At 40.1% G+C, this 26969-nt stretch overlaps 1 protein-coding gene across 1 annotated transcript in view; it reads right to left on the bottom strand.

Annotated features, from left to right (window-relative positions):
• Positions 1 to 26812, bottom strand: part of SPTLC2 (serine palmitoyltransferase, long chain base subunit 2) — a 91131-nt gene extending 64319 nt beyond the window's left edge. The window contains exons 1-3 of the mRNA XM_014534729.1: positions 26749 to 26812; positions 26467 to 26630; positions 3301 to 3495 (exon numbers count right to left, since the gene is read on the bottom strand). Of these exons, the coding sequence (XP_014390215.1) occupies positions 3301 to 3495; positions 26467 to 26630; positions 26749 to 26812 (423 nt within the window). The remainder of the gene's footprint in view (positions 1 to 3300; positions 3496 to 26466; positions 26631 to 26748) is intronic.
• Positions 26813 to 26969: the final 157 nt, after the last annotated feature.

Below are 26969 nucleotides of genomic sequence, written 5' to 3'. Positions count from 1 at the left end.
GATACAATGTTGCGGTCCAGCTGGCTGAAGCCCAGCTGACTGAAAGCCGGTTTCTAGGGTTTTGTTTAGCTTCTATATTTGCAACATAGTTGCTTAGAGTTGCAGCTGAGAGGCCGGCAAGTCAGGCGGGGAACGTTGGAGTTCGCCATCACTGGAGCAAGCAAGCCTCCCTGTTTGCTTCAGTGCATGGCTGCCGGCCGCCATCTTGGCAGACAGTTAATTTGCATAAGGATATGCTGATTAGCCAATGGGAAGGGTAGCGGTCGTACGCTAATTACCATGTTTCTCTTTTATTCGTGTAGATATGCAAGGCCCATGGCCACAGACAATAATGTAGTGAAGATCTGGGGTGTGGTCTGGGTGGAGGGGAGGAAAGGGATGGGAGGATGGAGCACATCTGTAATACTGTCAACAATAAAATAAATAAATAAATAAATAAATAAATAGCCCTAGCTGGTTTGGCTCAGTGGATAGAGTGTCAACTGGCAGACCAAGGGTCCCTGGTTCGATTCTAGTCACAGACATGTACCTCAGTTCCAGGCTCAATCTCTGGGCCCCACTGAGACGCCTGCGGGAGGCAATCAATCGATGCATTTCTCTCACATCAATGTTTCTCTCTCTGTCTCTCCCCTTCCCTTTCACTCTCTCTAAAAAAATCAATGGTAAATATCCTCAGGTGAGGATTAATAAAAAATAAATAAAAAAGTAATATTTATTATTACTTCCTCCAAAAATTGTTTCCTGACTAATCCTATGCTACTCAGTTTACTTTTTTGTTCTAAATCTGCATACAATTCAAGGACTATTTACGTATAGAAAGCTTTGCAAAGGCCTATAAATTCAAAGTGTTAATGTTTCTTCAACAAAATTAGAAACTAAAAGAATAAACAGAGTAGTTCCAATTCTTTCACATAGATAGCCCCAATAGTTAAACAATTTACCCTGAAACATGAAACAAGTTCCAAAGATACTATACTTATTCACCAAGTAATTCAGATGAATCCCCTCCCTCTGTCCCTTCCATTCATCATGCTTGACAGAGCACCAGCTGTGCAAACTCTATTGTCATTCTCCTGCTCAAAAACTGCCCAGGACTACTCAGTGCCTACCAAACTTCTTAGTTTACATTCAAAACACAATTTTTCATACACCCAAACACTGGTCCCAAACACTTCTCATGCCTTTACCTATACTATCCTCTCTATGCCATAATCAGCTCATCCCATCTCCACCTCTACCTGTCATTTATTAGGTCTCTACAGTATGTTGACACTATGAGAGGTCCCGGTAGATAAAGATTTTCTAGTCTGAATATGTGATAAAACTTTAGCTCCCATCCAGTCATAACTGTCATCAACTCAGTCTAGTAGGAAAAGATTGCCTGTGAACAAGTAATTGCAATACCACACTATACAGTAAGTGTATAGTAAGCTGTAAGTTATGGTAAGTAAGCCATACCTGAGGGATGTAAAAAAAAAAAATCAACATACCATGGATGCATGTTAGTTAGAAAGTCTATTTGAGACATCAGGGGTCAAAAAAATGGTAAAGAAAATTTTAATTTGTTCTGGTTTTCAATTATGAAAATTAGTTTGGCCAACTGGATCAAGTTCTGAATGCAGGGCTTTGTTTGCATTAGGTATTTAAAAAATACCTTTTTAATGAAATTAACTTGTAGGGATTTCAGGTCAAAGAGTAAGATGGCCAACTTATGGTGCTTGAGCTGGGAAGGATGCAGAATGGTTGAGATGACAAAGAAGAATGCCTGGACCCTTTTTCCCAGGGCCAGAATCTTCAATCTATATCCTGACTGGCTTTGGCTTCCTAGTTCCAGAGAGGACCTTTTCCTCTCTCATGTTTCCGGATGCCCTCACGTGATCACAATACATTCCCAGTGTTTCCTGGCTCCTCTCCAGTGGTGACCTTGCTGCCACTTACATCTCTCTCCTCTAACACCCACAAAAGTGAGGGACAACAAGAGTCTAACTTCTGATTCCCTTCTCTAATCTAGTACACTCCCTGGGCTGCAGGACAACCTCTCCATACTTCACCTGCCAAGAACAAGTTTCTTTTTTGTAAAATCAGGCATTTCACTCTAACTTTATTTCTTTTTGAGAATAAGTAACGTGTGTGTATTGTACAAAACTCTAGAGAGGCAAAGGAGTATACAGAGAAAAGGGAAGTGAATTAGATCCCCCTCCCCAGAGACATTATCACTTCTGTTTACCATTACTAACATAAGGTGGTTTCTACTATAAACAGAGTAGTTCAGCCATTCTGCTTTAGGGCTTATTTGTTTGGGGACAGGACCTGATTTGTGAACCAGACATTTATGTATAATGTGTCTATGAGAAAACACATCCCGAGTTCTATAGAACAAAATCTTTTCAGATGACTGTGGACACAACTTGGGATACAATATGGTATTGTGAACAGAAAGAACATGGCTTTCAGCTCTTCACCAACCTGTGTCTGCATACCAGTTCTAAAACTAAGCTCCTTAGGAAACATTACTTAACTTGGGCACATACCCGGGTTTCAGGTTTGATCCCAAGTTGTGGCGTGTATCGGAGGCAAAGGCTCAATGTTTCTCTCTCATATTAATGTTTCTCTCTCTCTCTCTTCCTCTCTCTCTAGAATCAATGAAAAAAACATATCCTCGATGAGGACTGAAAAGAAAGTTAAGTTCTTTTTTTTTTAATATATATATTTTTTATTGATTTCAGAGAGGAAAGGAGAGGGAGAGATAGAAACATCAATGGTGAGAGAGAATCACTGATTGGCTGCCTCCTGCACACCCCCTACTGGGGACTGAGCCCGCAACCCGGGCATGTGCCTTTGACTGATGCTCTATCCACTGAGCCAAACCAGCTAGGGCAAGAAAAGTTAAGTTCTTTAGTTTCTTCATGCCTTTAACCCTTTCCAACTTTCTTTGTTTAACTGCATCTGGAATATTTTTATTTTAATGTGTACCAAAATATCTAAAGAAAAAACGAAGTGAAAATACCAAGATTTCGCCCTAGCTGGTTTGGCTCAGTGGACAGAGCACCAGCCTCTGGACTGGAGGGTCCTGGGTTCGATTCCAGTCAAGGGCACATACCTGGGTTGTGGGCTTGGTCCCCAGTAGGGGATGTGCAGGAGGCAGCTGATCAATGATTCTCTCTCATCACTGATGTTTCTATCTCTCTCTCCCTCTCCCTTCCTCTCTGAAATCAATAAAAAAATATTTAAAAAAAAGAAAATACCAAGATTTCTATAAAAGGCTTCCATTCACAGAATTAAAGATTCTCTAACAATTACCTTTTGTTCTTCTCTTTCTGTTGCATAGTGACACTTTTCAATTCTCCAATACCTCAAGAAATCTCGAAGGTATCCAAAGAGGGTAAGTACACCATACCCCACATAAGTAAGCACAGCAACCAGCATTGGTGTTTCTTCAAAAGCTTCGTTAAACGGTCTTTTATACAGTCCTCCATTTTGTGTAACATGATGGACCTGAAAGAGAGATTTAAAATGTTTACTTCAATAACACTAAGAAAGATTTCTACTTAAAAATCTAAGTAGTCTTCACAGATTTGTATAACTATACCTTCGGAATTCCCTAAGTTATAGTTTAAAAAACCCATTAAGATCTAAACAGGGCATCATTATTTTTCAATAGAAGTAAGTTACACATAATTCAGATGAACAGCAAACAAAAAAACAGAGGGAGAGGGACTGCCTAAGAACAATGCCTGACTCTTTTCTCTCGTTATTTGATTTCATGAAATAGATCCTAAAATACTATGGTTGGAGAATACATAATTTCCTTTGTTCTAATAAAGAAAACAAGAAATATCGGGGGGAACACTTTGTAAAGTATGTGATTGTCTAACCACTATACCTGAAACTAATACAAAATAACATTGAATGTAAACCATAATTGAAAAAAATAAAAAAGCACACAGAAATATAAATCAACAGAGAAAGCCTATCCTGAAAAATAGTATATTAGCTAATAAATAAAGTGATCAAAAGTAAATTCAGTTTTAGAATAAAATATTTGTAAATGTTTTACTGCTCTATGTCCTTAAAGCCACTCCATCACAGTATTCCAAACATCAACATTAGGCCCCTGTGAAAACACACACAATGCTTACTTTTGTGAGTGATCCAGCATTGTATAAAAGGAGAAAGTGAAATCCAATGCAAAGCATACAGCAATCAGTAACTGTTATAAAATCATTCTGCCCCTCCATCTAAGTGTTCATTCAAATTCTGCAAGATTATCCCTGGCTTCATACATTCTTTGGGGTACCTGAGATTTAATATACAGATACCAAACCACCATACTTTTGATATCATAACTTAAAGCTTTTTACTTTTTGGTCAATTTTTTTAAAATATATATTTTATTGATTTTTTTACAGAGATGAAGGGAGAGGGATAGAGAGTTAGAAACATCGATGAGAGAGAAACATCGATCATCTGCCTCCTGCACACCCCCTACTGGGGATGTGCCTGCAACCAAGGTACATGCTCTTGACCAGAATCGAATCTGGGACCCTTCAGTCCGCAGGCCAATGCTCTATCCACTGAGCCAAACCAGTTAGAGCCTTTTTGGTCAATTTTAATGGAAATCTTATTTACAGAAAAAATCCACTAGAGCATTTTCTAAAAATTTATTGATTTTGGAAAGAGAGAAAAAACCATTGATTTGTTGTTCTGCTTATTTATGCATTTACTGGTTGCTTCTTGTATGTGACCTGACCAGAGATTGAACCTGCAACCTTGCTGTATCGGAATGAGGCTCTAACCAACTGAGCTACCTGGCCAGGGCCCACTAGAGTATTTTGTGTGTTAATGTTAATCTTACTTGAAACAGCTGAGAGCAGTGAGGACGGGTCAATCAGAATTTACCAGGAGCATTTTTTTTTTAATTAATTTCAGAAGGGGAGGGAGGGGCGGGGGAGGGAGAGGGGTTGCAGAGAGAGAAAGATCAATGATGAGAGAGATTTATTGATCAGCTGCCTCCTGCAACAACCTGGGTATGTGCCCTGACCAAGAATTGAGCCCTGACCTCCTGGTTCATAGGTCGAAGCTCAATCACTGAAGCACACCACCAGGCAGGAGCATATTTTTCAAGTGAGCTCTGAACTAGAGTTATAAAAAGTCCCAAAGGAAGAAAAGATTTTTGCCCTCTCAGGCAACCTGATCAGATATCTGATTGTAAACTAATAAGAACAAATTAATAAAAATTTACAAAACTACAGAAACTAATATATGCATACCCCTGGGCTAAATATGGTTTAGAATATTGTATCCTGATAATGTTAGTTTGAGAAAGTTACTTGAATGCTGCAAGTTAGAACAGTTTGGGAAAAAATAGCTGTATTTGACAAAGAAAAGACATTCAGATAGGCATAATACATGGGATCTATTGGTACTGATTCAATTTGACTGCCCAAAGAACTTATGAAAACTATTCATAAAACTGGTTTAAGTCTTCATCAATCTCTTCTCCAAGAGATTGTGTCAATATTTAATACTTAAACTTTTTATGCAGAAGGTTGTAATATGTTTAGAAGAGAATAGCTAGCAATGAGCCATTATCTGAAGATAGAAAACTATTTAAAAATTAACAATATAACACATAAGCTAATAAGCTAAACAAAACAAAATCAAAAGCAATCAAAACACAAGAAAAATAACATTCTGATCATCTCTTTAAAAAACTACATTTAAAAATATTGTCATACCAGTACCCAACTCTTCTGAACTCTAAAATTGTTTCAACTATTTTCTCTCAATTGAACAAAAAAGTAAAATGTGAGGCAATTTTCAGAGGGCCTAAGTCTAAAATATGTGTGGCAGATTTATATGTCAGGAATGCTGTGGCTATATCTCTTTAAAAGATATCCGCCTGGATTTGAGATACACCCAAACCAGCAGGACCAAGTAAATGTAAACAGATGGTTGCACTGTCTAGGAAGGAGGAAGTTAAACCATTAGTTTGCTTTTAAATACTATGTGATTCTATCGCAGCCCCTTTTAAAATGAAATGCATTTGAAGGAATTGAGATTCAACTCTGAAAGAACTTTTGGAATGTGGCCTCAGTCAAAAACACAGGTCACTCTTCTGCGTCACTGAATCTGCTGCTGATTCCATCTAAGTCGTCTTCATTTCAGTTATTATATCCTTCATTTCTGATTGTTGTTGTTGTTTACGGTTTCTCTCTGTAAGTTCTCTCTGAGTTCATCTACTCTTCCCCTAAGTTCATTGAGCATCCCTATAACCAGTGTTTTGAACTCTGTATCTGGTAGATTGCTAGCTTCCATTTTGGTCACATGCCTATAAGCTACCAACCATACTTTTAAGTCACTGGAAAGACACTCCCAACCAAAGCAATAATGGGGTGCCGTATAATCAAAAGATAAAACCATAAACTTAATATGCACTAAAATCATCTGGAAGGAGATACAAGAAACTGGAATGGGGAGAGGAATGGGGGAAGGAAGCATACTTCCTACTTATAACCCTCTGAACCAATTTACTTTTTATTTCTAACTAAGACTACATATTATTGAATTTTTGTTTATTGTTTTATTTTTTAAATGTTTAAACTAAATTTTCTCACTGATTTTATTCACTATTTGGACTAAAACAGAGTTAATAAAAACAACATACACTTCTCATCCTAACTTTAGGTCAGCTCAGTCTACAGACTCTCTAGCGGTTCTCAACCTGTGGGTCGCGACCCCTTTGGGGGTCAAACGACCCTTTCACAGGGGTCACCTAAGACCATCGGAAAACACATATTTAATTATGTTCAATTTGTAACAATGAAAAAACCTCCTGCATATCAGATATTTACATTACGATTCATAACTAGCAAAATTACAGTTATGAAGTAGCAACGAAAATAATTTTATGGTTGGGGGTCACCACAACATGAGGAACTGTATTAAAGGTCACAGCATTAGGAAGGTTGAGAACCACTGCTCTAGAGAATTCTCATCTACTTGTTAAGATCTCAAAAGGACTTGACATGCTGATAAGTGCAAATCTACATTTCAATCCCCAATCCCCCCGACCCCGCAAAACTCTAAATTTACATTTCCACCTGCCTCCTATCTAGCTCCAATTAGATGTGCCCAAATCAACATCTCACCATCTTAACTCCTCCCTCAATTCAAACCTGACCCTCCTCTCCTCCTATATTACCTACCTAGTCGACAGAATCACCATCCAGTCAACCCAGTCTCCCAAGTTTGGAGTCATCTTTAGCTCCACCTTATCTTCTGGCTTTCACCTAGAACTAGTAATGAATTTTCATGCCTTAATTCAAAATTTTCTTGTGGGGCACCAGGGAATTTTAAAGAGACTGGGAATGTCCTACATCTTGAGGGAGGCATTGGAGACACAGTATACATACAGGTAAAAAATCATGGAGTTGTACAGCTAGCACATTTTATGCACTTAACTAAATGTATGTTACTCCTCAATTTAAAAACAAAACCTCAATACCTCTTTCTTCAGTGAGCTACTGCAATACCCTCCCTGCACTCAATTATCCTTTCAGTCACACTAAACTTCTTGCCACAGTCTTTCCAAAAAGAATCCTCCCCTAAGAGGAGTGAAAATCCTCTAATAGTGATGTCAATGACTAGTGTCCAATACTGAAAAGTCAAGAAGCAGTAATATAAGCATGTTAGATTATGGAGGCAAACTTCAAAAGAATCTGCTAAAATATAAATTAGTTACCTCTTAAGATGAAGAAAATGGTAGAAGAGAGAAGACTGTTGTATATCTGAAAACAAGCCTTGTGGAACTGTCCGATGCTCCATACCAAGTGCTACAGGTAAAGGGTTGCTAGGAATTCTTAGGTCCTACAGCACTGAACCATAGAGCTATTTTGGCTGTGAATGTGTACTATTTTCAAGAAAAGAAAATAATGACTCCAGCCCTGGCCAGTGTTACTCACTGGTTAGAATGTCGACCCATGCACCAAAGGGTCATGGGTTCCATTCCTGGTCAGGGGTCAGGGGCACATACCGGGGTGACTGATTTGATCCCCTGCCCCAGTCGGTACGTAGGGGAGGCAACGGATCACTTTGTCTCTCTCACATCAATGTCTCTCTCTTCCCTCTCCCTCCCTTCCACTCTCTAAAAAAAGTCAATGGTAAAAATATCCTCAGGTAAGGATTAACAACAACAAAACAATGGCTGCAAAGGTGATTCAGAGATAATCTCGTTCTAGGAGGAATTGCCTCAGATTCAACAGTTCAGAGACTCAAGAGTGACAGCCTGGAGCATGGGGGATTGGGAAGGCCAGGGACAACACATGACCTCCATACTCCAATAGGTCCAGAGGGCAGAGCATTGAGCACTAAACCTAAAAGGATTATTCTTGAGCCTTAAGATCTCATGAAATTTACCTTGCTAAATTTTGGACTTGTTGGAAGCTGTGACTCCTTTTTTCTCCTCTAATTTCTCCTTTTTGGAACAAAAATGCCTATCTGCTGCCTGTCCGACCATAGTATTTTGGAAGCACATAACTTGTATGTTTCACAGGTTCACAGCTGGACAGGAAATCTGTCCCAGCATGAATTATCTTGAGTCTCATTCATATCAGATTTAGACGATATTTAGATGAGGCTTTGGATTTTAGACTTGAGATGATGCTGGAATGAGTTAATACTTTTGGTGCTGTTAGGATGGAATTAATCTATTTTGCGTGCAAGAAGGACATGATTTGGGGGAACCCATGGGCAAAATGTTATAGGATGAATGTTTGTGTCTCCTCCACCAAATGTGATGATATTTGAAGGTGAGGCCCTTGGGAGATAATTAGGTTTAGATTAGGTTCAAATTATGTCATAATATGATTAAAGCCCTCATAAGAAGAATAAGCACAGATCTCCACTAAGGAAAGGCCATGTGAGCTCGCTATAAAAGGACCTCTACAAGCCAAGAAGAGGACCCTCACCAAGAATCAAGTCTTGATTCTTAGACTTCCTGGCCTCCAGAATCAGAAGAAATAAATGTCTGTTGTTTAAGCCACCCGGTCTATGGTATTTTGGTTCTGGCAGCCTGAAGAAAGACAAGTAAACAAATGCATACAACGTACTCCCAATTGGTTTAGGAAAAAATAACCATGTTTGTGCATGAGCACATGTGTAAAGAGAATGATGGAGAATTTTCTTCACAAACCATTTGCGAGTGAGTTGCAGTTATAATGTACCTTTACCTTTTACTATTTTATTATTATTATTTTTAATCCTCACCCAGGGAGTGAGGATATTTTTTCCATTGCTTTTTCGAAAGAGAATGGAAGGGTGGGGGAAGGGGGGGAGAGAAGAGAGAAACATCAATGTGGAAGAGGCACATGGATTGGTTGCCTCCCGCACCCACCCGAGCCCAACATGGGGAGAGGATCAAACCTGCAAGCCAGGTAGATGCCCTTGACAGGGTATTGAATCCAAGACCCTCCGGTGAGCAGGCGGACACTCTAACCATTGAACAACACCAGCCAGAGTATGTACCTTTACCATTTATTTATTTTATTTTGTTTTTATTTTTGGTTAATCCTTACCTGCGGATATCTTTTACATTGTTTTTTTCAGCGAGAGTAGAAGGGAGGGAGGGAGAGACAGACAGACAGGGAAACACTGACGCAAGAGAGACACATTGACTGGCTGCCTCCTGCAGTCGCCCTGACCAGGGAATTGAACCCAAGACCTTCTGGTGTGCAGGCCAACACTCTAACCACTGAACAACACCAGCAATGGCTTATTTATTTTTTAAAATTTATCTTTATTGTTGAAAGTATTATAGATGTGCCCCCTTTTCCCCCCATTGACCCCCTCCATCCCACTCCCGCCCCCCTCCCCAGGCATTCACCATATTATTGTCTATCTCCATGGGTTATGCATATATGCATATATGTTCTTTGGTTAAACTCTTCCCACCTGCCCCCTCTGAAATATGTCAGTCTGTTGCATGCTTTAATGTCTCTGGATATATTTTGTTTGTCAGTTTATTTTGTTCATTAAATTCCACATATAAGGGAGATTATGTCTTTCTCTGACTGGCTTATTTCACTTAGCATAATACTCTCCAGATCCCTCCATGCTGTCTCAAAGGGTAAGAGATCCTTCTTTTTTACAGCCACACAGTATTCCATTGTGTAAATATACCAGTACCTTTTTAAAAATATATATATTTTATTGATTTTTTACAGAGAGGAAGGGAGAGGGATAGAGAGTTAGAAACATCGATGAGAGAAAGAGAAACATCGATCAGCTGCCTCCTGCACACCCCCTATTGGGGATGTGCCTGCAACAGGTACATGCCCTTGACCGGAATCGAACCTGGGACCCTTTAGTCCGCAGGCCGACGCTCTATCCACTGAGCCAAACCGGTTAGGGCATATACCAGTACCTTTTAATACTTCAGTGTGTATGTCTTCAACACATTCTCTTACATAACTACAGAACAATTATCAACATCAGAAAATTGATAGAATACTAATAACTAGTCTACATTCTTAATTCAAATTTTGCCAATTGTCCTAATGATGTCCTTTACAACAAAAGAAAGTCCTGGATCACCCTGGCTGGGTAGCTCAGTGGATTGCAGTGTCATCCCCATACACCGGATGTCACATACAGTGCATATATATATCGGGCCACATACAGGAGTCAACCAATGAATGGATGGGTGGAACAAGTTTTAGTCTCTCTCACTCTCTCTCTCTCTCTCCCCCTCCTTCCCTCTCTCCTCCTCTCAAAAATCAATAAAGGAATTAATCAATAAATTATTTTTAAAATTTTTAAATAAAAAGCTAATAGGAAAAAAGTAAGTCCTGGATCATGTGTTGCATTCTGTCTCTTAGTTTCAGAAAAGAAAAAGAGATGTTTTGATTACACTGTAAACTGACTTGGACTGAATGATCCTGAGCAGAGGTTTCAAGAATCCCATGAAAGGCCCTAGCTGGTTTGGCTCAGTGGATGGAGCATTGGCCTGAGGACTGAAAGGTCCTGGGTTTGATTCTGGTCAGGGGCACACGACCAAGTTGCAGGCTCAATCCCCATTGGGGGGGGGGGGGTGCGTGCAGGAGGCAGCCTATCAATGATTCTCTCTCATCACTGATGTTTCTAGCCTCTTTCTCCCTTCCTCTCTGAAATCAGTGAAAATTATATATATATAGGAATCCCATGAAAGTACACAGAGTAACTATGTAATTATACAACAATGAGGAAGTAATTATTGGGAAACAGTGTAAATTTCTGATATGAATACAAAAACCACATACGCATCTTTGTTTAAAGCAAATAAACATTCCTGCTGAATGTGGCAGTAGGATGACTGAGCCTGCCCCATCACCACAGACACTGCCCACCTGGTGGACAATTTGGAACATTATATAAAAAAAGTTAAATGTTCAATATGAAATATCCATTATTCTTCAACAATCAAAGGGCTGTTACTATGCATTTTCCAGTAAATAAACCCTATTCATTCCCAGTGGTATAGCCTGCTATTCCTTAGAAGAAGTTTTGCTGAAATGGTCTTTTCTTGGAATTTTACTGCAATGTTTTAGTCTCTCCCTACTGCATACCATACATACTAGAGAAAATAGTTTGGAGCTTTGTGCTTGTCACACAAGCTATTCCATGTTCTGAACATATATTTTTAGAAGAGTCTTCTTTTTTGAGCAGGCAAATTTTGAAAAGTAGGGAGCACACTTTTTTTTCTTGCAAACAGGATAAATTCCCTAATTTTGTCAATAAGTATGTCATATAGAATGCACTGAAAAGTGCTCCAAAATTGCCCAGCTGGTATGCTCAGTGGTTGAGCATCAACCTATGAACCAGGAGGTCACGGTTTAATTCCTGGTCAGGGCACATGCCAGGGTTGCGGGATCAATCCCCAATAGGGGGTGTGCAGGAGGCAGCCGATCAGTGATTCTCTCTCATCACTGATGTTTCTATCTTTCTCCCTCTCCATGCTTCTCTGAAATCAATAAAAATATTAAAAAAGAAAAAGTTCTTCCAAAGCTATCTGTAAACAAATTCGTATTTTGACTTACTATTTTCCCACTGAAGACCCCAAAATGGAGGCCTCAAAGTATATGTGCACTGGGGGACATTTCAGTTCAGTGGCATCCTGTGCACTGTGCATGGGTGTGACCACTTTCACTTGCCACCCAGATCTCCTCTGTAGCACTTTCCTACCCCTAGGTAAGCCTCATGGTATAACAAACAATATAATAGTTAGGAAGTGAGTACCAGTGCAGCTCTGCTGCAAATTCTGCATCCATTAGCGCTCTCTTCTGCCTCTAATGTGTTCTGGGCCTATAGCACCATGCCCTCCACTCACTCCACAGAGGTTTATAAAAAACACGAGTTGGAGAGACAACCCGGTTGACATCAATTTTCCTTCTTTGGAAATATGCCCTGATACACAGGGGTGGTCCCCCTGGTGGTCACATCTGTGCAATATGACTGTATTTCCTGGGTCATAACTGACTGACAAAGGGTAAGCCAAAATAAACCCAACACACCCTTCTCATGGGACTGGAAATTTCAATGGGGTAAGAGTCTGAAGACACTGCACCAACATCCCGGAGGAAAAGGTCCATAAACTCCTGCCACTAAGGTCCCAGTCGCTGTGCCATTTCTTGCACTTGTGATTTTCTGAGACTTAGTTGTTCATCAATTCCTCCCCATTCTGTTTTTTGGTTTGTTTGGTTTTTTGCATATCTATCATCCTTGAAATAAATCACCTTTTTGTTTAGCTAGAGTCAGATTCTGCTGTTATCAACTGAAAGAAATCTGATACCGATTCTGTATTAAAATCTCTTAGAACTTCTTTTCTACCCTTACTGGGTGTTTTTGTTTTTTTATCCTCACCTAAGGATATTTTCCCATTGATTTTTATAGAGAGAGGGAGAGAGGGAAAGACAGAGAGAAATATCAATTGAGAGAAACACATCAATTGATTGCCTCCTGCACGAGCCCCGACCAGGGCCCAGGCTGGGGGAGGAGCCTAATGAGGTATGTGCCCTTGGCCAGAATCGAACCCGGGACCCTTTGGTCTGCAGGCCAATGCTCTATCCACTGAGCTAAACCAGCTATGACACTGTGTATTTATATGTTAACATTGCCTGAAACTTTTAGGGCTCAGTCATTTTTTTTTCAAATGGTTCCCAACCTGGTCAATGTTGTATATTTGGGACACTGTTTACTATCTTCTCTAGGATAAGAGATGCCTGGTTCAAAATTATTAGTAGGTACTTCATTATATATAACTAGAGGCCCAGCACACAAAATCGTGTGTGTGTAGGGTCCCTAGGCCTGTGATCAGGGCCATGTCCATTGCCCTGAAATGCTCTGCGAAGCTGATCGCTGCCACCGCGACGCTGCCGCTGCCCTGCAACCCTCCACGACATTGCTGCTGCCCCGCGAGTCCAGTCCCCAGTCCTGCTCTGCTGCCACCCAGCCCTGTTCCCGTGGTTCCCATTGGCCATCCAGCAATGGGAGCCTGTGGGCTGGGGGAAGGGACTGAGAGGTGGTCAATGCACCTCACAGCAACTGCATTGAGTGTCTACCCCCCAGTGGTCAGGAGTGACCGGTCGTTCGTTCGGTCATTCTGGCGTTACACTGGCTTTTTATATATATAGATGGACATCAGAATCTAACTGCCTGCTATAAACAATTACTTCTCAGATTATCATTAATACACATGAAGACAAACCAAAAAAAAAAAAAAAAAAGAGCTAGTATTTAAAAAAGGGCAACATAAGACCACAAATCAAAATTTAAAGTGTCTAACTACAGAGAACATGCTCATAACATTAATTTAGACAGTGTCCAACTACAGAGAAAATGCTCATAACCATTAAACAAGACTAACTCTTTCATGGCAAGAACAATCACAAACAAAAAGGGAAGTATTCAATTATTTAATACAAGACTTTAGGAAAACTGACTATTTGAAAAAATAACTCTAGTTAGAACTTCTCATCCCATACTGTGGCAGAGACCATTAAGTGCCCCCTGTATAGATTCTCCCTATCTTCCCTTTAGTAACCAAATCTGTTTCAGCTGGGTACATGGCCACCCAACTACAAGCTTAATTCCCAGTCTCTCTTGTAGCTAGAAGTAGCCATGGTATGAAATTCTGGCCAACAGGAAGTGAACATGGTGATGGATACCAGTGCTGGATTACATCCTCTAAGAAAGAAATTGCTTTCCCTCCACTTTTCTTTCCCTCTGCCTATGGCCTGGAATATAGATGTGGCTGAAGAATCAGATGCTAATGAAGACAAAATGCTAAAATACTGCAGAATAACAGAACATACCTCATAACCTACCTACCTAGGACTACTTATCTACATCCAGACTTTACAAAAAATAATAATAATAATAATTTATATCTTGATGAACAACTTAATTTTCTTCCAAAAGGAAGATGTTTTGTCCTAACAGGTTTGGCTCAGTGGATAGAGCATCAGCCTGCAGACTGAAGGGTCCTAGGTTCGATTCCGGTCAAGGGCATGTACCTTGAAGTTGCAGGCACATCCTCAGTAGGGAGTGTGCAGGAGGCAGCTGATCAATGTTTCTCTCTATCCCTCTCCCTCCCTCTCTGTAAAAAAATCAATAAAATATATATATTTTTTAAAAAGGAAGATGTTTTTATTTTCTTTAAAAATTTATTTTTCAATTACAATTGATATACAATATTATATTAGGTTCAGGTATATAATATTGCAATTAGATATTTATATACCTTATGAAGTGATCATTTGATAAATCTCGTAACCTTCTGAAATTATATATATATATATATCACAATATTAGCCTATTTAATAAAGAGGAAATATGCAAATTGACCATCACGCCGTAATGGTCAAGATGGCTGCACCCACAGCAGAGGCAGGGATTCCGTAACACAAGATGGCTGCGCCCATAGTGGAGGCCGACTTCCCATAACGAGCCTTTAACAAGCAATCAGCAGGGACCTGAGGCCACACCCCCCGACTGGGGCTTGACAGGGGACCTCAGGCTGCACCCCCCCACCCTGGCGCCAGGCTGGGGGACCTCAGGCTCCGCCCCCTGCACAGCAGGGCTTGACAGGGGACCTCAAGGCGTGCCCCCTCCCCTGGCCAGGGGACCTCAGGCCACGCACCTCACCCCGGGCCGGGGGACCTCAGGCTGCACCCCCTGGCCTAGGCCAGGGGACCTCAAAGTGCAACCCCCGGCCCAGGCGACCTCAGGCCGCGCCCCAGTCCCGGCACCGAGCCAGGCAACCTGAGGCCGTGCCCCCAACCCGGCGGGGCTTGACAGGGGTGGGGCCAGCCAGGTCTGGATCTAGCCCAATGGAGGTGGGGCCGGCCGGGTCTGGGTCTAGCGCGATTTCAAGGCGCACATGGGTGGATGGGGACTTGACTCTCATTCCCGTGCTGCACCCCAGACTCTGACAGGAGGAAGATTTTCACATACATCTTACTAATTTTGTTTCATCTCTGACACTTCTATTATAGAGAAAGGGCAAACAGCAATATTAAAATATTTCCTCTAGTTAATTCCCTTTTAATGTGCACAAATTTCGTGCACCGGGTCACTAGTTGACTATATTCCCTATGCCGTACTTTTGTTTACAACTGGCAATTTATACTTAATCCCCTTCACCCTTTTCGCTCATCCCAATACCCCTTCCATCTGGCAACCATCAGTTTGTTCTCTGTAAATATCGGTTTGTTTTGACAACTTTATTTTTATGCCACTTATATAAACAAAACCAAAAAAATCAAAAACCAATATTGAGACATCCGCTTCCAGGTTGGAATTAAAAGTTAGAGGCAAGCCATCACTTACATAGAACTAGATAAAACTACAGATTACTCAAAACAAGAAACATTTTTTTAAATAGGTTTTTATTGATTTGAGAGAGAGGAAGGGAAAGGGATAGAGAGATGGAAACATCGATGAGAGAGAAACATCGATCAGCTGCCTCCTACACACTCCCTGAGGGGGACCGAGCCAGAATCAGGGCCTGTGCCCTTACCAGGAATCAAACTGGTGACCTCTTAGTTCATGGGTTGACAGTCAACCACTGAGCAACACCAGCAAGGCAGAAAAAGAAACAATTTTAATAACACTGTAGAGTTGTCTTCAATGCAAAGTAAAGAGCACATGATGAACTAAAATTCCAAAGATGAAAGAGCCTTTTCTTGGTAAGCTGAAATTGCTAGCCATTTTCTTTCCTAGTGGTATTTGCAGGGTTTCAGCATGAACTGATCATAATTGGGCTTGCCATAGACAGAAGCACTCTACCAAGAGGAATAAAAACCAGCGGAGCTTATGGTAGCTGTACAAGTTGGTATGACTGAATTCTAGATGAACACCAAACACATGGCCAAATTTCTGCACAGGACATTTACACAATTCTAGAGAAGCTAGAGGGCTGCACTAGAAAGGTGACTTGAAACTCACCACAATCTCACAATGCTTAGGCGATAAAGTCATACATACTACAGGGAGGGCTCCCAACAAACACACAATGGATCCCACCCTTGAGGCACTGTGCTCACTAGAGTAGATGAATCTACCCAAAACTTCAGCCCAGCCCCACCCTGTTCTACCTCTGGTTAGATAGCAGTGCTTAGCCCCTTACTGTATCTACCTCAGAGGGCAAAAGCTGAAAAAACAAAACAAAACACTGACTTTAGTCTCTGCAGGTCTTTTATTCATACTGTCCAGCAATCAAAAGCTTCTGCTTTCCTAGTAGGCAGGGAGGGAATACGAATATGACTGAAAAAGAGAGAAGGCACAGTGTACAGTAGTCTACACATTCACCTCTCACTATTTCAGCATTGCTAGCCTTGGGAAATCTCTCTCAACTTGATCTTCCCTTCCTTCCTTTAATTTCACATGCCAAGAAGTGGAGATTCCTCCCATTTAATTTTTTAACATTTCCCAAGCTGCAAAAATAATTTTCATACATCAAAGTCTCTCCTAGGAACCCAGAGTCTCATTCTATCAAGGAGCTCAAAATCATCATAATTATCTTTCTTTTTCACCCATTCAAAAATATTTCATTTCTCTATATATGTCAAGAACTGTGCTCTGTAGTTGATACAAGTAAAAGATAATCCTTGTCTTCAAGAAGTCTGCAGTTTTTTTAAGAGAGCAAAACGATGCAAAAATCAACATTTTTGTGGGGTATTTTTTATTGAGGTATAATTGACATATAACAACATATTAGTTTCAGGTGTATAACACATGATATATTTGCATACTGTATTGCAAAATGATTACCACAAAAGTCCAGATAACATCATGCATACATAGTTACATATTTTTTTCTTATGATGAGAACTTTCAAGATCCATTTTTTAGCTACTTTCAAATATGCTACATGACTTTTGAGATAAGAGAATAACAAAAACTATTTTAAAGAATACTGACTAAAGGGATTTATATTTAAATGAAAAATGTACACAACTTGAGAAGCCTTTTTTTATAAGTGATTCTCAAGCTGGCTCACTTTTCCTCTTCGCATGAAATGGCAAAATCAAGGAAAGGAGATTAAGCAATTTGTCTAGTCACAAAAAAGTTAAATTCAAAGTTGGGACTAGAATTCAAGTCTTTACCTTTTCCATTTATTGGCATTTCTTAATCTCATTCCTGAGATTTTCTATTAATCAAAATTTCCCTTGATTATATCAGAGATATTACAACTTAGTCTGATTGTTTTAAAATCATCAGTGGCTTAATATTAGAATTTCATTTTAAACTCACCCTTCATGCTTAATTTTTCTATTCATATAATTAGCAGTTTTTGCTATTCATATTACTTGCTATCCTAGAATGGAGATAAATGATGGTATATGAGTTTCCTCTGTTAAAAAAAAGTCTGTTTTTAGGAAACCAGAACTAATTTAGATGTACTGCTTCCTTTGCCTATACACAAGCCATACTTATGTAGGAGGTGGTAAAGATATTAATTACCTTTAGCACATACAGCAGGAGTCTCCACAGGTAGTTCTATTACAGTCTAATCAGTGATCACAGGCCAGGTTTCTCAGCCCAGCTTCTTGGCATTCCAAGTCAAGGTGAGAAAGTGTGGCAAGGCAGAAAGTCAAAGCTAACAGGTTTCCTTTCCTTTGAAGCACCAACCAGCATCTTGTAAGACTATTGGAAGGGATGCTGCAGAAGTGACTACTGGCCATGCTGCTCCTTAGAAGAGCTAACGGAAAGGTGATTATATAAACTGGAGTGTGTCCGTGCCATTTCCAGACTATTAGGAATGTCACTGACCACTTCCCACTCCTCCTCATGAGCAGTCACCGTTCCTAGTAAGAATTTTCAGTAAGCCCCTATTATTTTTAACCACCTGTAAACCTAGAACACTAAAAGTTATGCTATGAGTTTCTTTACTGGCACAACCTATTTCTCCTATCTACTAGTATAATAATAAAAGCATAATATTCTAATTAGACCAGACAGCCGAATGACCTTCCAGACGAAGCCGGGGCTGAGAACCAAGACAGCCTCTGTGGCTGCAAGGGCCGAGCCCCTTGCACAAATTTCATGCATCGGGCCTCTAGTATGTTTATAATATTATTTTGGGAAACTGGTTTTCATCAACAAGCAAGCACATATGAAATACCATACTATAATTAATTTTTTAAAATAGAGATAAAAACATACTCAACACCTAGATTTATCAAAATTTAACAACTAGCTTATATGCTTTAGATCTTATTTTTCCATTAAATAAAACATCGAAGTTACCATTCATTCTTTCACTCGTTCATTTACTCCATTAATACTCATTGAGCCCCTATTATAAGCTAGGCATTATCTGATGCATACATTCTGGTGAGAGAGGCAGACAATAAATAAGCAAAAAGATACATAATTTAATATCAGGCAATTATAAATGCTATAACTAGAAAAATACAGTAATAAAAGAGCATTTTAGACAGGGATAAGCTGTCTGAAGGATGTAAGGGACCTATATGGATTGGAGAAACGAACTAAGGAAAAAATATTTTTCAGGCCAAAATAAAAAGGACAAAAGCCTTGAGGCAGGCATGCTTGATGTGTTCAGGGAAGAGCAGAAAGGCCAGCTTGGCTGGAGCGGAGTGACCTGGCAGGATATGAAGTCAGGGAGGTATGGGAGAGCCACATGAAATTTGTCCTTTTAAGAAATTTGCCCTGGGGAAGTGTTATTTCACTTCGCTGTAAGTATAAAAGCTACCCTTAATTTGGTGTTTATCATTCCCATGAATTTTAAAAATACCTTTACTATATAAATACATAGCCATGAATAATTGTCCTGCATGTTTTTAATCCTTAAAATCACATTATTCTGTATGTATCTCTCTGCAACTTTTAACAGTATGTACCTAAGATTTACCCAAGTTCATAATATAGACACGATTCAACTTTTCACTGCTATCTAGTATTATATTGTATGACTACGCCATACAGTGTCTTTGCTGATTTTTAAAAAAATATTTTTATTGCCCTAGCCAGTGGATAGCATGTCGGCCTGAGGACTGAAGGGTCCCAGATTCGATTCTGGTCAAGGGCACATGCTTGGGTTGCGGGCTTGATATCCAGTGTGGGGTGATGATTCTCTCTCATCATTGATGTTTCTATCTCCCTCTCCCTTCCTCTCTGAAATCAATTAAAAAATGTATTTAAAAAATATTTTTATTGATTTCAGAGAGGAAGGGAGAGGGAGAGAAACATCAATGATGAGAATCATTGATGGGCTGCCTCCTGTACGCCCCACACTGGAGATCGAGCCCACAACCCGGCATGTGCCCTGACCTCCTGGTTCATAGGTCAATGCTCAATCACTGAGCCACACCAGTTGGGCTTGTTGATTTTTAAAATATTTTTACAGTAAACATTCTTAAATATGTCTGCTGTGGCCATGAGCAGAATCTGTTGGGAAAACATTAATATGTGGGCTGAACTGACTGACCCCCCCAAAATTCATATGCTTAAGTTCTAACCCCAATACATCAAAATGTGACTATATTTGGAGATAAGGTTTTTAAAGAGATAATCACATTAAAATGAGGTCATTAGGGTAGGTCCTAATCCAATGACTAGTGTCCTTATAAGAAGCAATTTGGGCACAGAGGGAAGACCATGTAAGGATCCAGGGAGAAGAGGCTCATCTACAAGTCAAGGAGAGAGGTATTAGAAGAAACCAACCTTGACCAAACCTTCTCTCAGACAGTCCCCACAACTATGAGAAAACACATTTTTGTTGTTTAAGACACCTACTCTGTGGTACTTTGTTATGGCAGCCCTAGCAGTGTTCAAACTGTGGGTTACAGCCAATCAGTGGTTCATGATGTCAATTTACTGGTTTGTGATCAGCGTATTTTAAACTTTCAGTTCAAAACTTTCATTGAGTAGCACAGAATAAAGACGATCAGATGATCAGTGTTGCATGGGTAAACAATGATTTGTGAAACCTTTCTTTCAGTTATATATGTATGTGGACATAAAATATGTAAAGCACATAAAATATACATACATTATGGGTGCACTGGGTTGTGATATAAAAATGTTATTTCTTGGTGTGGGTTGAAATAAAAAGATTTGAAAACCTCTGCTATCATATATATCTACATAGAGACTTATTAGAACAATCATTATAAATATGCATATCTCAACTTTTCTAGAAAACTGTTCTCCAAAGCAATTGTACCATTTTATAGTAAGAGCACCCACATACACGTTCCCATTGCTAAAATTTTGTCAACATTTAATACTGTCATATTTTAATAGCTTTCAAATTGGAAAAGATGAAAACATTATTTCACTGTTTTAACTTACAGTAACTCAAGAACTAGTGAGAATGAACATATTCATATATTTATTTTTCAATCAATTTTTTCCTGCGAATTGCCAATTTCTATCTTTTGCCCATTTTCTACTGAATTGCATACTTATTTCAGAAAGCATACTGATTTACAACAAACCGTATTTAAAAATGAACCCCCAACACAGGGGTATCCCAATATTTAGGGCTCTATGGTACACATGCATTATTTCTAGTCAGAAGCAAAAATTATTTTAAAATACAAGAAAAAAATACCCACTTTAATATTCATAATGAGTCTTGAAGGTAATCTTAAAGACAACAAAAATAAGCTAAATTTTCTGAAATTAAATGAGTCAAGAGCAAAAGGCTTATTTGCTTAATCAGTCACAAAATACAAACTACATTATTAAAGCCTTCTTAGAAGCTATTCAGAAGCCAACTGACTTTTGAGGCCACAAACCATGTATTTAATCAAAGAAGGCACACCCACTCAGAATGCAAACACAGCCTCTACCCATTCCTTTCAATTGCCTATTCTGCCAATAAACACTGCTTCTTTCTTTCAAAAAATGAATCTAATTGAATCTCAACCAATTAACTATCTTGCTCAGAGCACTAGGAAGTTCCTAGGGCACCTAGGCCAACCTTAAAAAGCGGGCAAGTCTGCCTTCCCTGAATATCCAAGTTCTAACGTACTACTGGTCTCATTTCTCAAGAATTTTTTTTTAATATATTTTATTGATTTTCTACAGAGAGGAAGGGAGAAGGATAGAGAGCCAGAAACATCGATGAGAGAGAAACATCGATCAGCTGCCTCCTGCACACCCCCCACTGGGGATATTCCCGCAACCAAGGTACATGCCCTTGACCGGAATCGAACCTGGGACCCTTCAGTCCCCAGGCCGATGCTCTATCCACTGTGCCAAACCGGTCAGGGCTCTCAAGAATTTTTATTAGAGAATTCCTGAGTACTTCAAATGACTCTGGAATCTTTCAGATCCAGATAGAAATGCTCTTCCTGTCAGAACAAAAACATTTGAAACAATAATTCAGTCCCACAAGTAATAAACAGTTACAACATTTTTGCAAAGCCTTGAGGTCTTCCAGTGTCTCATCAGGCCCTGGGAAACCTGAACAGGTATACTGGACATTCTAGCTACTCCTCCTGTTCTTGTCTCATAACTTATTTTCAGAGTTACAGTTTCTATTAAGTGGAAACAAAAGCTAGTAGCTATTTAGTAAACCACCCTTCATTAGTTATTCATTTGTAGCCTTCTAAGAACCATATAAGTAGCAGGACCAGCATTTTGTTCTTCCTATTTCTCCTGGCTTATTATTTAAATAAGAACATAACTTGTACCCCAATTCCTCCTTTAGAATCTTATTTATTTTGGTGGCTAAAAGGCTATCATCCTTCTAATATTTCATTAAAATTACTACTAAAGAAAATAAAGTTAGGTTCAAAACTGTCTCAAAAGCAGATAATTTTTTTCCTTCTATACTTACTAACTAATTAAGGAACATCTCACAAGGTTCTATAAAGAAATGAAAGATCTAAAAAAAAAGTGCCATTAACAAGGAGCTTTAAAAAAACACACCCAACTCTTGGAAATTAAGATCACTGAATACTGTAACATGCTGATGAGAAAATTTCCTGCAAATCCTCCAGAGGTCTTTAAAAATAGGATGGAATCATCTATTAAGATTAGTTTTAATAAAGTCCTACAAAGAGATAAAGGGACTGAACTACATAACCCCCCAAAGGTCCTTCCAGCTCTAATTCTACCAAAGCTTCCAATTCTCTTTCAAAATTTCCCTAATGCTAACTGAACTCTTCACCTCCAATAAAGGCTGACCCTCCTCTCATTCCTCTGAATGGCAGGGAGGAAAAATTACTGCTTTACTGCTACCCTTCCTTATGAAAACTCTGTCTACTGTTATCATTAAAAAACAGTGATACAGTAATATCGTCCTGGGCCATGTGGCTCAGTTAGTTGAGTGTCATCCTGTGCACCAAAAGGTCACTGGTTTCGGGCTCAGTTCCTGATGAGGGGCATGCAGGAGGCAGTGGGTCAATGTTTCTTACATCGATGTTTCTCTCTTCTTCTGTCCCTCTCCCTTCCTCTCTAAGAAAAACATTTAAAAAAACAAAACAGTAATGTCTACACTCATGAGGATGGCTACTGTAAAGAAAAAAACCTAACACCCAGCACTCCTGTGATGTTTCTCATTTATTCCCACTAATGTGTTACCACAATCACAACACTTCTGACATCAGAATGGGGAGCAATAACCGTGTGTGCTTCCACACCAGCAAGCAACACTTCGACAACAGTTCAGTGTCTTACAATTAACTCAATTCTAATGCTATTCACCTGGAGATATCATCACATCCCACTGGTTAAGGGCTCAGTCCCATAAGACTATCTCCCATCCCCCAACTTCAGATGCCAATGGCAAATCTAGATCGTGTATGTACATTTTTCTCACACCCTGTATTTCCTATTATCTCACAGCTATCACCAAAAAAAACCCCTGGGTGACGTCAATTGGTGACCCCATTGTAAGTTAAGCATCTGTACATTTGTAACCCACCCCACTATTTTTCTGATATTGTTCCTGTAAATGCTGATTCTAATATGTAGCTTGTAAATAAACTACATTTGTATAAGAATCCTAGGAACTAACTTCAGAAGTTACCAACTCCGACCTTCAGTCATCCCAGTTCCAGAAGATTTGCTGACCTTCAAACACAGAACCAGGATGACAAAGAACCAGGATGATCCACACTAGACTATCACTTGAGCAGTTTTGAAGGTCTTATTAGAATGGACTGGGCTGGACTGCACACAGAGAATTTTTCAACCCCCTTCCCTTGATTTCTTTGTTCTGCTTTGCCTCGCCCTCCTTATAAAAACTCTGCCTGCACTGAGACGTTGAGATGGGCTTTGCAACAAGAGTCCCCTATCTCCTCAGGCGACCAGCACTTGAATAAAACCTTTCTTTTTCACCAGCATCTGTCTAATGAGTTTGGTTTTTGTGGCAGCAGGCAGCCCACCTTGGGTTCCAGTTACACATTCATCCCTTCAAACACAGAAGCATAGACTCTGGAGAATGCAAAGAAATCTTAGAAGTTTCTAACTTCTCTCTGCTCATAAAAGACAAATGTAGGAATATGTGAGGAAATGAACTTATGTCTTGGGTTTAAAAACATGTTATACTATAAATTTATAGTAAGAGCATGATGCACACCTGTACACTTAACATCTTTTTAAAAAATTTATCTTTATTGTTGAAAGTATTACAGACGTCCCCAGCATTTAACATCTTATGTGTATTTTTATGGCACACATATCCCCCAGAAACTGCTGATCGGAGTTAGAGCAGTAGCATATCACTTTAAGAAAAACAAAACTAACTTAAATATTTTTAAGGCCCTACCTGGTTTGGCTCAGTGGATAGAGTGTCAGCCTGTGTACTGAAGGGTGCCAGGTTCGATTCCAGTCAAGGGCACGTACTTCCGTTGCAGGCTTAGTCCCAGGCCCTAGTTGGGTCACCTGTGGGAGGCAACCAATTGATGTGTCTCTCTCACATCAATGTTTCTTTCTCTCTTTCTCTCTCTCTCTCTCTCTCTCTCTCTCTCTCTGTCTCTCCCCTTCCCTTCCATACTCTCTCTAAAAAATATATATATATATATCAATGGAAAAATATCCTCAGGTGGGGATTAACTAATATATATATATTTTTAAATATATTTTTTATTGATTTCAAAGAGGGAGGGAGAGATAGAAACATCAATGATGAGAGAGAATCACTGATCGGCTGCCTCCTGCAAGTCCCCCACTGGAGGACTGAGCCCACAACCTGGTCACGTGCCCGGACCGAGAATCAAACCGTGACCTCCTGGTTCACAGATTGACACTCAACCCCTGAGCCATGCTGGCCGGGCTAAAATGTGTTTTTAAGATATTCTTGTTCTCATGAAGTTACCAAAAATCTCTCTTTTGCTTAAAAGGAAAGAAAAAAAACTCACACAATATTCTCATGTTCGTGTACAAAGCAATATACTTAAATTCTTTGTTTTAAAAAGACTTCTGAAAGACTTCCTAGAAGCAGCCCTAAACATTGTTTAGCGTATTCCATTAGCGCATTCTTCCAAATACCACCATAGCGCTTTGAGAGGAATTTTCCCCTAAAATGTATTAGGAAAAGTCAGGCAGGTTTTTAAGTTTCATTTTAACAGCTTGCTATTTCTTCATCACATTGGTCATGAATTCTGAAGAAACATTATGCTTACTAATGCTCAGTTGTTAGGAATTATGGGAGGCAGAAATTTAATTTACTACTAAATCAGAACATAGCTCCTATGTTAAGTGAAAAGAGCACTTAAACACAAAACACCTCGAAAATCTGAATACCTTTTTCTTGATTTCCTTTTCCCTTTTAAATAACCCACTGGGCCATGGCTGGGTAGCTCAGTTGGTTAGAGCATCGTTCCAATACACCCAAGGTTGTGGGTTCAAGCCCCAGTTAGGGCACGTACAAGAATCAACCAATGAATGCATAAATAGGTGGGACAACAAACTAATCGATAAATAAATAAATAATAAATAATCCACTCATTCACCTGCAATGTATTTTCTGACTCCTCCTGTGAGGTTTCCCTGTTATATTCTATACCACAATTTTGTCTTATTAGCCATGAGTAGGAAAACAATTCCTCCCACTGCTTATAATGAGCCCACTCTTATCATCTCCTCTCTCACACAATTAATTATTTTAAAAAATGAAAACAAATCTTTTGAATTTAGTATGATACTGCCTTATGCCTTACAAATTCTGGGGCGGTCAAGTCTCTTGTATGTATTTCCTCTCCCCAACTCTTATAGTCTTCTTCTCTCAACATGACCTGGAGAAATGTTTTATTTTCTGTTTCACACCAAACAGCAACAGGCCTATCTAGAATATCTACTGATTGGGGGAGGAGCCTGCCAGATATTTATGTTAAAGCCAAATTAAGCCACAGTCACAAGCCAAATACAGGGAACAGATCACCTTTGGGGGTGGAAAAGTTCTCCTAAATATCTGAACCAGACATTTAAGTATGGCCGAAACAGGTTTGGCTCGGTGGATAGAGCGTCGGCCTGCGGACTGAAAGGTCCCAGGTTCGATTCCGGTCAAGGGCATGTACCTGGGTTGCGGGCACATCCCCAGTAGGAGAGGTGCAGGAGGCAGCTGATCGATGTTTCTCTCTCATCGATGTTTCTAACTCTCTATCTCTCTCCCTTCCTCTCTGTAAAAAATCAATAAAATATATTTTTAAAAAAAGACTTTTAAGTATGAAAGACAATTGAAAATATCACAGCACTCTCTTCCAGCAACACGGATCTTGCATCCTTTTAACCAGTTTGTCTTTAAAAGCACATTTCAGCAGACTATGCCAATCCAGAGAATTGGAAGGTTAATAACTGAGAACTTTTCAAAGTATTTCAGAACTGCCTGGATTTGCTTGGTGATTCAGCCTCGGTTAATTCGTATGGAGTCATCGCAAGTCACCGCCAGGTTAAACAACCCCCTTGGGTGACAGAACTGTTGCTCAAAGGGCCCAGGGGACCACCTACCTCAACCTGGATCTGGGATGAGGTCTCACCACGGGCTATGAGCTTAAGGCTCTCGAGGCACCCGACCGCGTTTACTTCCAGGTGGGTGGTCCAATGTCTTGCTTGCAGAAGGGGTAGGGTATGTGGTAGGAAGTGACTAATTTCGTTTCCGCCTGGTACCGCCTCTTAACTTTCTTTGCCTCCCGAGAACCCCAGGATGGTCCTCCTAGGAGGGCTTCAGGGCTCCAAGAGGAAGCCTCCATCTCGAGGGCATGAGGAAGGCGCCTCGGGAGAATCAAGAGCCCCTAAGCGGTTCCTCCAGGGTCCGAGGAGTCACCCCCTGCCTCCGCTGCACGGCGGCCCGCATTTCTGGCCCAAACGTAGAGAGGAAAGTACCCGGACTTGAAGCACACCCCACACCTCCAGGCACAGGAGAGGACCTCGAGCGAGGAGAGACCGGGGAGCCCCCGTGCCGCCCTTGAGGCTCCAGCTCGGGACAGGCCCGGCCAGCGCCAGGAACCGCC

The sequence above is a fragment of the Myotis brandtii genome, unplaced genomic scaffold (assembly GCF_000412655.1).
Source record: "Myotis brandtii unplaced genomic scaffold, ASM41265v1 scaffold132, whole genome shotgun sequence".
Taxonomy (NCBI): domain Eukaryota; kingdom Metazoa; phylum Chordata; class Mammalia; order Chiroptera; family Vespertilionidae; genus Myotis; species Myotis brandtii.
Note: the sequence above shows the minus strand (reverse complement) of the source record. Positions and strands in the feature narration are given on the sequence as shown.